Below are 13,665 nucleotides of genomic sequence, written 5' to 3'. Positions count from 1 at the left end.
CAAACACACAGGCATTTGTTGTTACCTTCATTTTTTTTTTTTTTTTTTGCGGTATACTTTATACCTTATTTACCATGGACCCCTGACGAAGGTGTGTTGTCCGAAACACGGACCGTGTCGGGTCCCTTGGTTGGTAAAAAGGTTTTATATTACTGCATTTTAACTTTGGTACAATAAATTTTGCCTGCATCTTGTACATCGTCTGCAGTTGCTGTTTGGTTTTTCTTTTTTGACTTTGTTGAATTACATCTCACTTGGATTATGGATTTTCAGATATCTATAAATAACATGAGAAATCTCTTATCTGGCTTAAAGCTTTTTGCTCTTTAATAGCTGCTGTTGGAATCCTTCCTTGCTCATAAAAGTTTTTAGAATTTATTTTTTCTATTGTGTGGACAGTTTATTGTGCCTTTATAAAATAGATATCTTTTTAAATATGTCACATGCGCATATTGTTATAAAATTACCTCCTATAGGAATATATATGTATGCCTTTCTGTTGTATGCTATAAATCAAGCCCACTCCCTTGTACAACTCATACCATATAATAAAACTGCTTTGTAAAAAACAACAACAAAATAACCTCATACACTGTATATATTGTTGTATACTCAGGATACTAAGACATTTTTTTCTGGTTTTCAGTTTTTAGTAAAATCCCTATTCCTTGTCTTGTGTTTGACAGAATCAGTTTGCTCAGAGAATAAGCAAGCTATTATTCCCTAGCATATTGGGTGATGCCATCCTAAGATGCCATGGCTGAAGAAATATAAAGAAAGTTTTGATAGTTCTAGAACAGTACATTGCACTTGTGTAGGAGCACTGAATCATGTGCTTTTCTTTACAGAAATTGAGAGATCCAAAAATCTCACACAGACCATTAACTGAAAAAATTGTATCTCAACAATTGGCTGATTATGTTGATAAAACGCACGTACTCCATCCCAATCAAACAGGTTTCCGTATAAACCACTCTACAGAGTACTCATTACTTGGTCTCACTACATCCATAAATTACTATCTTGACCATCATAAATCCGTTCTTTTAATCTCCTTGGACCTTGCTGCAGCTTTCGACACCATCTATCATCATCTATTATTACAACGTCTTTCTTCCATAGGTGTAGCCGATCAAGCCCTTGAATGGTTTCGTTCTTATTTTTCTGATAGAGCCTCTACAGTTCATTTTAATACTTCAAAATCAAAACCATATCATTCCAATTTTGGTATCTCACAAGCTTCTATTTTATCACCTCTATTATTTAATATCTACTTGGCCCCTCTTCTGACTCTCTGTCAATCAATAGGGTTTACGGTGTATGCTTACGCCGATGATCTCCAAATATTGCACCCCATTGATCCAACTAATCAATCTGAGATTCAGGCAATTAATCATAAATTAAGTACAGTTCATGACTGGTTAAACATAAATAAGCTATCATTAAGTATTTCATAAACTAATACTCTCCTATTCCCTGGAAAAGAGGGAGCACAATTAATTTCTCCAATCATCATTGAAAACATTCCACTTTCACCAGTTACAACTACAAAAATTTTAGGTGTCCTTATAGATAATAAGTTAACATTTCGACCACAAATAAACGCATTAGTTAAAAACTGTTTCTATAAATTAAGAATGATTCGATCATTGGCCCCTCTTCTTGATATTAGTTCCCTCAACGTTCTGATCCATTCACTCGTTATATCAAAATTAGACTACTGTAACTCACTTTTAAAAGGAATCTACCATAAGGACTTAAAACGTCTGCAGCTTATTCAAAACACGGCCATTAAGATAATCTTGGGAGCAAAAAAATATGATCATGTTACCCCTCTGCTTCAAAATGCCCACTGGTTGCCGGTCTCACATAGGGTAACATATAAAATCGCCCTTCTGACATTCAAAACTATGCAGACTAATACCCCAGCTTTCATAGATAGATTATTGATTCCATATGACCCACCGAGATCTTTAAGATCTATATCTCAATTTAATCTTAATATTCCTTCTCTAAAAATTATTGGCACACGCCGCACCTCCACTTTTTCTGTTACAGCCCCTACAATCTGGAATGCTCTTCCGCTTTTCTTAAAAATGGAAAAAAACTTAAAAATTTTTAAAAGTAACTTAAAATGCTTTCTTTTTAAAGATGCTTTTAACTGAAATATTGTATTTTAGAGATTAATCTATATCTGTTCTTTAACCTACATCTACTTTCCCATTTCCTTTTGTGTTTACCTTAAATGTTTCCCAGGATGGGCGTCCTATACAGAATTGGGGCTACACCCGCCCAAACTAAACCCGATTCTGTAACCTTTGGTAAAAAGGCCCCTTAATTTGCCATTGAAAATGGTGTACATATATCAAAATGACATCAAAATACTGTATATATTATTAAACTTATTTTCCTTTGTGTCATCTTAACTTTTTGTATGTTTCTTCTTTATTTTCCTATAAAATCTTTGAATACTTCTTTTTTTTAACATTTCAATGCATTCATAAAATCAAAAAAGAGATAGAGAAAAAAAAAGCTATAGGAGACAGATGATTGTAAAAATAGCATCTTTGTAACTCCTGTGTGATCTCTCCCCTTTTTTCAGATAATTTTTCTCATTTTATGTTCTGATGGTTTCTTTGCTTTTGAAGGTTTAATTTATTGTTTCTTTAAAGACTGTTAATAATATATGAATAGATTGTGACATTGCTTGGAAATATCAAGTTATCAAATATTGAAAGTATTATATTAGTGCAGGAAGTAAACCTACAAGAGATGATATAAGCCATTTTATTTCTGCAGGATATTCTAGAGAAGTTAAAGGCCCTGCACCCATTACCTGGGTTAATTCTAGAATGGAGGCGAATCACAAATGCCATGACCAAAGTGGTATTTCCACTGCAAAGGGAGAAATGCCCAAATCCATCATTGGGAATGGATAGAATTTATCCTATATCTCAAACTCATACAGCTACAGGTAATAGAATAATGAAGAATGATATTTTATGTTCACAATTTTCTTTTGGGTTATTTGGAAAATGTTATAATACAGCCTGAAAGGAAAGAGAAAGGGAATGACTTCAACATTAGAGTGAAACCTTCCTAATATGATTTGCTTTTAATACGTTGTCCAATAAAGTGTTATTTTATACTAGAGATAAGTGTGTGTTTTTTATAGCTTGAAGTTAACTACAAGTGACTGTAGAATTTAGGAATAAAATGATGTTGCAGTTTTTTATACAGTTGCCATGTAAAGATCACATTAATTGTTAGTAGCTGATTTTGCAAATTGTGGTTAGTGCACAAATTGTGAAGTTTGTTGGTTCCACAAGAGCTCTGATTATTGTTGCAAGCAATGTTGCTAAATGGTCTTGATTACAGTAGCATTTTGTATTTAGAAATTCCCAAATAGTTATTGAAAGCACTACAAATGATAATGAATGCAATAGTGCAGTTATTCAAAGGTTCAAATTTGATACCTAGGGGCGTTCAATAATTTATGTAGGAAAGAAGAGTTTAAAAAAAAATTTGTTTTATTTTTCAATATACAGTAGTCTCCTGATTGCTCCATATACTTCATCCACTTTTCCTGCAATGACTTTTAACACCTTTGAAGAGAATTCTTATTTTTGATCTTCAAACCAATACGTCATAGCTTCCTTGATGTCTTCAACACTTGAAAACTGCTGTCCATGAAGATATTTCTTCAAAACTTGGAACAGGAAATAATCTGAGGGAGCTAGATCCGAACCGTAGGGTGGATGATTCAGCTACTGAAACCCACGTTACATAAGAACATAAGAATAGTCTTACTGGATCAGACCAATGGTCCATCTAGCCCAGTATCCTGTCTTCACGGAGGCCAATCCATATCACAAATACCTGGCAAAAACCCAAATAGTAGCAGCATTCCATGCCATCATTCCAGGGCAAGTAGTGGCTTCTCCCATGTCTATCTCAACAGCAGTTTATGGACTTTTCCTCTAGGAACTTGTCCAAACCTTTTTTTAAAACCAACTACATTAATTGCTCTTTGCTTATGACACAAATTTGTTCAAAGTTGTTAAATCTCAAAAGGATTGTGAAAAATGACAAGAGGACCTTGGGAGACTGGACATCAAAATGGCAGATGACATTTAATGTGAGCAGGTGTGAAGTGGTGCATGTGGGACAAAGCGATGGGACCGGACAGGATCCATCCCAAGATACCGAGGGAGCTCAGCGAGGTTCTAGCGGGTCCTATTAAAGACTTATTCAACAAATCTCTGGAGTTGGGAGTGGTTCCTGGGGACTGGCGGAAGGCGGAAAGCGGATATGGTCCCTATTCACAAAAGTAGTCACAGAGATGAAGCGGGAAACTACAGGCCAGTAAGCCTCACTTCGGTTGTTGGAAAAATAATGGAAGTGTTGCTGAAAGAAAGGATAGTGAACTTCCTAAAATCTAATGGGATCATGACAGGAGTCACCATACAAAATACACACAAAAAAACACCCTTAATGCTAGGGTGTTTTTTTGTGTGTATTTTGATTTAGGAGTCACCATACAACATATTACCAGTAATTGAAAAAATTACAGTAGACTTAACTATACCTTCTGGTGGAATTCGTTATGCCACATTTACAAAATGGAAAGAGTAATTGCCATACAAAGAGGGAATTATAATAATTTTAAAAAGATTTGGGGGCCATTGACAAATTATTGCAATGAGTAGACACCATTATCCATTGAAAGTACACTTATACATAGGGGGGAGGAGGGTGGGTATAAAGTTATATTAAGGTTTGATCAATTGATAATATTTATATGATATTTTTGATTAAAATATTTGTGGGAAGGGTGGGAGGGTAGGGTATAAATGTATGTTTTTAAGATGATGTTAAAAGAAGTACAAGTCATGTTTACAAGGTTTAAATGATGTAATATTGTGATCTTGATGTAAGATGGAAAAATGAATAAAGAATTAAAATAAAATAAAATCTAATGGGTTACAGGATCCGAGGCAGCATAGCTTTACAAAAGGTTAATCGTGCCAAACGAACCTGATTGAATTTTTTGATTGGGTGACCAGAGAGCTGGATCGAGGACATATGCTAGATGTAATTTACTTAGATTTCAGCAAAGCCTTTGATACGGTTCCTCATAGGAGGCTGTTGAACAAACTTGAAGGGCTGAAGTTAGGACCCAAAGTGGTGAACTGGGTCAGAAACTGGCTATCGGACAGACGCCAGAGGGTGGTGGTTAATGGAAATCACTCGAGGAAGGAAAGGTGAGTAGCAGAGTCCCTCAGGGTTCGGTGCTGGTGCCGATCCTGTTCAATATGTTTGTGAGTGACATTGCTGAAGGTTTAGAAGGAAAAGTTTGCCTTTTTGCGGATGATACCAAGATTTGTAACAGAGTAGATACCGAAAAGGGAGTGGAAAATATGAAAAACGATCTGCAAAAGTTAGAGGAATGGTCTAATATCTGGCAACTAAAATTCAATGCAGAGTAATGCATTTGGGGATTAATTATCAGAAGGAACTGTATATGCTGGAAGGTGAGAAGCTGTTATGCACAGACAGGGAGAGGGACCTTGGGGTGATAGTGTCTGAAGATCTAAAGGCAAAAAAACAGTGTGACAAGGAGGTGGCTGCTGCCAGAAAGATGCTGGGCTGTATATTTCACTGATTGTACAGTTCTTCTTTGTGAACCGCACAGAACTTTTATGGATGGGCGGGATACAAGAATAAAGTTATTATTTTTTATTATTATTATTTTATAAAGAGAGGCATAGCCAGTAGAAGGAAGAAGGTGTTGATGCCCCTATACAAGTTGTTGGTGAGGATCCACTTGGAATATTGTGTTCAGTTTTGGAGACCAAATCTGGTGAAGGACACAAAAAGGCTTGAAGCAGTCCAGAGGAGGGCGATGAAAATGATAGGAGGTTTGTGCCAGAAGACGTATGAGGACAGACTGGAAACTCTGAATATGTATACCCTAGAAGAAAGGAAGGACAGGGGAGATATGATTCAGACGTGCAAATACTTAAAGGTATTAATGTAGAACAAAATCTTTTCTAGAGAAAGGAAAATGGTAAAACCAGAGGACATAATTTGAGGTTGAGGGGTGGTAGATTCAAGAGCAATGTTAGGAAATTCTACTTTACAGAGAGGGTGGTGGATGCTTGGAATGCGCTCCCGAGAGAAGTGTGGAGAGGAAAACGGTGACAGAGTTCAAAGAAACATGGGTTGAACACAGAGGATCTAGAATCAGAAAATAGTAAACATTGAAGAACTAAGGGCAGTACTGGGCAGACTTGCATGGTATATGTTTGTTTATGGCCTTTTGGTTGAGGATGGGCTCGAGAGGACTTCAATGGCTGGGATGGTGTGGATGGGCTGGAGTGAGCTTTGACGGAGACTTCAGTAGTTGCAGCCCAAGCACAGTACCGGATAGAGCTTTGGATTCTTGCCCAGAAATAACTAAAAAGAAGAAAAAATTAAATTGAATCACGTTGGGCAGACTGGATGGACCATTCGGGTCTTTATCTGTCGTCATCTATTATGTTACTATGAACTATAGCTACATAATGCAGGGTTCCGCATTAGGAGTCACTTCTAAGAAAAGGATCTAGGTGTCATTATTGAGGATGCATTGGAACCCTCAGCTCAATATGCGGTGGTGGTTAAGAAAGCAATAGAATGTTAGGAATTATCAGGAAGGGAATGGAAAACAAAGATGAAAATGTTATAATGCCCTTGTATCGCTCTATGGTATGGCCACAAGTTGAATACTATGTGTAGTTCTGGTTGCCGTATCGTAAAAAAGATATAGCAGAATTAGAAAAGATACAGAGAAGGGCAATGAAAATGATAAAAGGGATGGGACGACTTTCCTATGAGGAAAGGCTAAAATGGCTAGGACTTTTCAGCTTGGAGAAGTGATGGCTCAGGTGTGATATGATAGAGGTCTATAAAATACTGAGTGGAGTGGAAAGGATAGATGTGAATCACTTGTTATTTCCAAAAATACTAGGACTAGGGGGTATGTGATGAAAATAGTAGGTAGTAGATTTAAAACAAACCAGAGAAAATATTTTTTCACAGAACATTTAATTAAACTCTGAAATTCTTTGCCGGAGAATATGGTGAAATCAGTTAGTTTAGCAGGGTTTAAAAAAGGATTGGATAATTTTCTAAAAGAGAAGTCCATAGGCCATTATAGAGGTGGCCTGTGTAAATTCACTGCTTATTCCTAGGATAAGTAGCATAAAATATTTTTTCTGTTTGGGATCTAGCTAGGTATGTGGGACCTAGGTTAGCTACTGTTGGAAACAGGATACTGGGCTTGATGGATCTTATGTCTGTCCCAGTATGGCAATTCTTATGTTCTTATGACTACCAGTTCAGGGTCGTTGGTCACTGACTCAGAAAAAGTGGTCCATAAATTGCCTAGAACTCAGAGCTATTCAAATAGCCCAGCGGGCACTGAGAAGTCTCTGGAAGGCAAGGCAGAGTCTTCTCAGACAATGCACCAGCAGTGACTAATGTTAACAGGCAAGGAGGCACCAGAAGCACCCTGTTACGCATAAAAGCTGAACTCCTTTTTCGATGGGCAGAAGCTCATTTGCAGACCCTCTTGGCCACATATGTAGCGAGAGTGAAAAACATGCAGGCTGACTTTCTTGACCCGGGGGAATGGTCATTGTCCCCCCAAGTGTTCAACTCAGTTGTTCAGCAGTGGGGGCACCCAGAGATGGATCTGGGGCCTCAACAGTAAACACAAAGGTGGATCACTTTTATAGCCAATGATATGAGCCTGGAATCGCGGGGTTGGATGCATTAATCTAACTGTAGCTAGAGAAGGGGCTCTTGTGCGTTTCTCCTGTGGCCCTTGCTAGATCAAGTCATTCGCAGGATTGCAAGTCATCTGTGGTTGGTAGTCCTAGTGGTATCCAATTGGCCCTGCACACCATGGTATGTAGACCTAGTTCACCTCCAGAGGGACAAGGACTTCAGATTGCCGGTCCAAGTGGATAAATCCTTGTTGATTGCAAGAACTGTAATTTATCCAATCTACATTTTTCTTTATTGTAACCCACCAAAAGAGTGACTCAAATCCTGTTGCTATTTGAGTTCTTCCTTTAAACTCATCTGGGAACCCCCTATAGCATCTATGTATATGCTATCATCAAATAAAATGCTTAGTGTATTTCGTTTAACTCTGGTGTATGTCTCTGATTTTTCTCAAATGCTAGTGTGAATGTATAGCCAATTGGACTAGTGCACAGGTACCTTTCCACTTTGGGGGAAAGTATCAGTTTCAGGATCTTCCCTCCGCAATACCACAAGATCTGAACAATTCTTCTTTTCTTGTAACATAAAAGGTATTAATGCAAGTTTTTAGTTCACCCAGGTTCTGTGTGAACTCTTCCCCCTGCCGTGAGAGGCAGGCGATGTGGTTCCCACTTACCATGGAGAACGCAGGTGGCACCTTTCTATCATTTTGGTGCACTGCAAGTAACATCTGGGAAAGTGCCTGGCATTCTCTCTTTCCTCAGGTATTAGTGTCTTGATACAGTACTGCATTCTGTGGTTCTTCTTTTCTCACCCCAAAGGGGAAGGTACTACTTGGGCCACTGGACGCCCAGTGACACAAGCATAGCAATCGCTCTTGTACAAAACATTTCACAGTAATTTAACCCATTTACTCAAGCATTTGAGCCTTTCTATCTCTATTTCTATGGTTTCAAATCTTTTACTTCTATGACCTGAACTACCTTTGGATCCTTAGGAAGCTGAAAAGGTGTATGCTTGTGTTTAGAAAATTGTTTCTCAGTGTATCTGACTACCTTACTTTTGTTGAACCTAATTCTGAAACAATATGTTATAGGATTTCTCCCTGTAACCAAAATCCCTATCCAAATAGTGTCATTAATACTTTGTTCCTGATTCTCTCCCTCAATTTGTTCTTGCCATGAGGTTTGCTTAATGGTCATATAAATTGTGTTACACTATTTATTTTACATTTAGGATTCAGATATCCATTTACAATGGAAATGATATCTTTTATCCTAGAATGTGTTTGAGCTGTCCACCTCAAGGCTTGGGTGGTTTACCATACTTGTCCCCAAGTGGGACATGAAATATCCAGACACATATTTTTCTTCTGGACTGTACCTTTTTTGACTTAATACATCTCTACAGTCTATTAGGGAGCATGCATCAAATTTTGTATTACTTGTGGATTATTATTCTCTTTTACCATGATGGTAAATTGTACCTATTCAGAGAGAGTTCAGTGTGTGTGTCCCTCTGTACTTCTATAATGAGGCTGCAATACTTGCTTAGCTCCCTTGCCAGCATAGAAAACCACAAAATCAATTTCATCTTGTTCTGCACTAAGCTTGGCATGTTCCCTTAATTTCATACACCCTCTCTTAATGTTAAAAACCAGAAAAATATAGATATTTCCCCCCAACCCCAATAACAGAAACATTAATATTTTTCACCCCCTCTGTGTTATTCTGCAATAATTAACACTATTAGAAAATATTAGTATTTTCATTTCTCACACTCCATTTGCTATAGAAATTTTTAACATCGTCCAATTTATCTAAGGCGTTCCACTTATAAACTCGTGCTGAGTCTGCATTGAGATATATGCCCAAATATTTTAATTTGTGGTTGCCCACTGCAATGGAAAGATATTATTAGAGAGGGAAAAAGATGGCTTTGTCACCAGAATGGCCTCCGACTTATTCAAATTAATGCACAGTCCCTAAAATTAACCAAATTGCGTAAGCAGCTCAATCATGCAAGGGAGGGTAGCTCCAGCATCCCAAACAAAAAGTAACATGTTATCTGCAACATTGTTATCCTTCATTTGGCTCCCCCTAGGGATATTCCCCTCAGCAAGTTCGATGTGCGAATATTAATAGCCAATGGTTCAAGAGAAAGCAAAAACAGCAGAGGGAAGGATCCTATTCTACACCTGTTAATGAGGAGCTGAGCTGTGAGATTCCTATAGAGATTGGTCCGCATAAATCAAGCTTGGTATGATAGTGCCTAAATGCCTTGCCAGTATAGCAAAGATCAATTTCATATCTTTATTTAAAAGTGATATGTGCCTACAAGATCCTACCAATTTGGGGTCCTTGCCTGGCTTATGGAGAACCACCTCTCAGGCATGACTGTGTTCTGGAATAAGTAGCCCCCCATTCTGGAATTCTTCACACATAGCAACCAAAGCCGAGCCAGCGTGATCATGAAGAATTTTATAAAACTCCGGGCTCATGCTATCGGGGCCAGGAGCTTTGGCTAGCTTCAGCAGCATTTAAATAGTCTAACTGTTCAGGTGATACCTGCAGTAACTTGATATTACAAAAAAATTGAACTCGAGTGAGATTGTAAGGACCTTCGTTGTATAGGTCTTTATAGAACTGGACAAACTGGAGCCTAATATTTGCTTCCGAGGTATAATGACCCTGCACCCCCTCTTACTATGCGTAATACTAGACAGGTTCCTCACAGGGCACACCAAATTGGCTAGTAATTTCCCAGTCTTGTTCCCCTAACAATGAAATTTATATTTATATGCATCTATGTGAGTTAGAGCTTTGCTGGTCAAGATGGCATCAATCTGTTTACAAATGCAAAGGGTACTGAGCCTGATTCTGGTAATTACCTGAAACAATGTGTGTGTGTGTCTATGTGCGTGTAATTGTTTGGTATGGTCTATCAGTTGCTTCCTGTCATTTTCATTTACTAATAGTGTAAGGGATAATCTTGCTTCTTAAGAAGACTTTAGATGCTTCCCAAAAAATTGTGGCTGATACTTCCCCATTGGTATTATGAAGAATATATTCCTGTCAATTAAGTATCTCCTGAAGTCCTCATCTAAGAATAAGGCAGGATTCATTTTCCACACTCTATCTCACCCCTCCCTCTGCCAGCACAAATGCACTGTCACCGCCGAGTGGTCGATAAAAACATTATCACAGATATCTGTATTCTCCACCATTCCTGTGAGGCTGTCATGTAGAAGAATATAATCCATATGTGAATAACTATCATGCACTTTAGAATAAAAGGTGAAATCGAGATCCCCAGGGTAGTACATACGCCTGACATCCATGAGGTCAAGAGATTGCAATAGTAAATTGACTCGCAATTTATCTGTATCTTTTTTTTAACAGGTTGAGGTGGCTTACAGTTGACATCTGAAGCACTAGAAATATTGAAATCACCTGCCACCATGGGCATGTAGTCAAGAAGTGTAGCCAATTTGGTTATTACATCTGAAAAGACATGGTGAGAATAAACAGGGGCATAAATATTACAAAGTGCCACCCTTCAACCCTGTAAATCACCTACTAAGATAATATAACAGACACTGGGATCCTAAATTACCTTGTGAGTAGAGAGGGCCAACCTCTTATGTACCAAAATAGCCACTCCTCTGCTTTGAATTATAGGAGGAGAATACTTCCTCTCCTACCCAATCTTTTTGCAGTTTTCTATGCTCCACTGCTAAATGGCAACATCAACCTTCTCTCTCAAAAAGGCCAAAAGGCCAGGGGTTTGGTATGTTTGACTGGGGAGTTTAAACCAGCAACATTTAAAGTGAGCAATTTCAAATTATTCATACTCCCCTAGGAACAGAAAGATCATGGCATGTTTAAAATCACTGTACATATATACCAGAGGGACCACCCAGTTAAACCTCAACTGGCAGAGAAATTGTGGAGGTGATTATACCCTAGGCCAGGGGTAGGCAATTCCGGTCCTCGAGAGCCGGAGCCAGGTCAGGTTTTCAGGATATCCACAATAAATATTCAAGAGATAAATTTGCATTTCAAGGAGGCAGTGCATGCAAATCCATCTCATACATATTCATTATGGAGATCCTGAAAACCTGACCTGGCTCCGGCTCTCGAGGACCGGAATTGCCTACCCCTGCCCTGGGCCTATAAACCCTCACTACTAAAAATTTCTCATTCATACACAACATCCTTACCTGCATGATAGCCCCCCACTTCTCACAATATACAAACACATACCTCCCCCACTCCCCACAAGCACCCCTCCCAACAGACTCCACCACCATACTAAAGAAATCCCCCCACATTAAGAAAAAATTCCAGCCCCTTATACCCCTCCCTGCAAACTATCTGAATCCCACATCTTTTTTTTTTTAATTCTTTATTAATTTTTCATTCAAAAACAATGCATTAAAATATATAAATACATATAATTAACTTCAAAATTGCATTTTCATCAATCTTAGAAATACTTCAAAAACATTTCCCCCTCCCTCCCACCCCAATATAAGAATAAAAACAAAATCCATTATTTCAGTGAAATTCATATTGAACTTGTTGATCAATGATGACATCAAAATATAATACCCCTCCGCCCATCCACCCACCCTCCCTGGATGTGTAACTCAAATATAAAATCAGAAGAATAATCTAGTTCAGTGGTTCCCAACCCTGTCCTGGAGGACCACCAGGCCATTCGAGTTTTTAGGCTAGCCCTAATGAATATGCATGAGAGAGATTTGCATATAATGGAAGTGACAGGCATGCAAATCTGCTCCATGCATATTCATTAGGGCTAGCCTGAAAACCCGATTGGCCTGATGGTCCTCCAGGACAGGGTTGGGAACCACTGATCTAGTTAATCAACTTTAACAAAATTTGTCAATGGACTCCAAGTTAATTTAAATAACTTATTATTACCCAAAATTTCTGAATTCATTTTCTCATATTTGTAGCATAAACATAAGGAATCCCACCAAAAGGAGAAATTAAGCCGATCCAAATTCTTCCAGTTTTTGGTAACCATTTGCATGGCTATCCCAGTCATGATGGCAAATAATCTACTTTTATATTTGTCCAAAGGAGGTTTAGGTGACAACAATGTACCACAAATAACCACCTCATAAGACAGCGGAATTGAAGATTCCAAAATCAAGTTGATTTGTCCCCATATTGATTTCCAAAAGTTGAGTATTAAGGGACAATAGAACAATATCTTACACAAAGGCTTAATAAGATAAATGACCCTTTTGAACAGCCATAGTGCCAACCAAAAGCTGATCTCCAACTAATGTGATCAAGAAACAGAAACATTGCATAACGTAAACTGTACTGGAAAACCAGAACAAAGAAAGTCCATACCAATAGGGCAGTCAATCTATCACATGCTGCCCTCAAATCCCTGAGCAACAAAGCTGGGAAGGCTCTTAACAAATCCCTGCAGTGCTTCCAAAGTGTCAGAAGTTTTGCTTCATCCATAAGAACATAAGAATAGCCTTACTGGGTCAGACCAATGGTCTATCAAGCCCAGTAGCCCATTCTCACAGTGACCAATCCAGGTCACTAGTGCCTGGTCAAAACCCAAGGTGTAGCAATATTCCATGGTACCGATAACAGGGCAAGCAGTAGCTTCCCCCCATGTCTTCCTCAATAACACCTTGGGAAACTAGACTGCAAATTTAATGTCTTTATTTTTCAGTTCGGCACACTAAGGGCTCCTTTTACAAAGGTGCACTAGCGTTTTTAGCGCATGCACAAGATTAGTGCGCACTAGCCGAAAAATTACCGCCTACTTAAAAGGAGGCGGTAGCAGCTAGTATGCATGGCATTTTAGCGTGCACTAAAAGCACTAGCACACCTTTGTAAA

At 38.4% G+C, this 13,665-nt stretch overlaps 1 protein-coding gene across 8 annotated transcripts in view; it reads left to right on the top strand.

Annotated features, from left to right (window-relative positions):
• POLQ (DNA polymerase theta) overlaps positions 1–13,665 on the top strand; it is a 321,333-nt gene that overhangs the window by 231,909 nt on the left and 75,759 nt on the right. For 6 of the 8 annotated variants that reach the window (XR_004539268.1, XR_004539267.1, XM_033942580.1 and 3 more), the window contains one exon: positions 2,800–2,974. Coding sequence is in view for 4 of the 8 variants with exons in the window: in XM_033942580.1 (XP_033798471.1) it covers positions 2,800–2,974 (175 nt within the window). In the remaining 4 variants the exon portion in view is untranslated. Of the gene's footprint in view, positions 1–2,799; positions 2,975–11,174; positions 11,290–13,665 lie in introns of all 8 variants that reach the window. The other 2 variants (XR_004539270.1, XR_004539269.1) reach the window with 1 other exon arrangement.

The sequence above is a fragment of the Geotrypetes seraphini genome, chromosome 4, assembly GCF_902459505.1.
Source record: "Geotrypetes seraphini chromosome 4, aGeoSer1.1, whole genome shotgun sequence".
Taxonomy (NCBI): Eukaryota; Metazoa; Chordata; class Amphibia; order Gymnophiona; family Dermophiidae; genus Geotrypetes; species Geotrypetes seraphini.
This window is presented reverse-complemented; position numbering and strand designations above follow the sequence as displayed.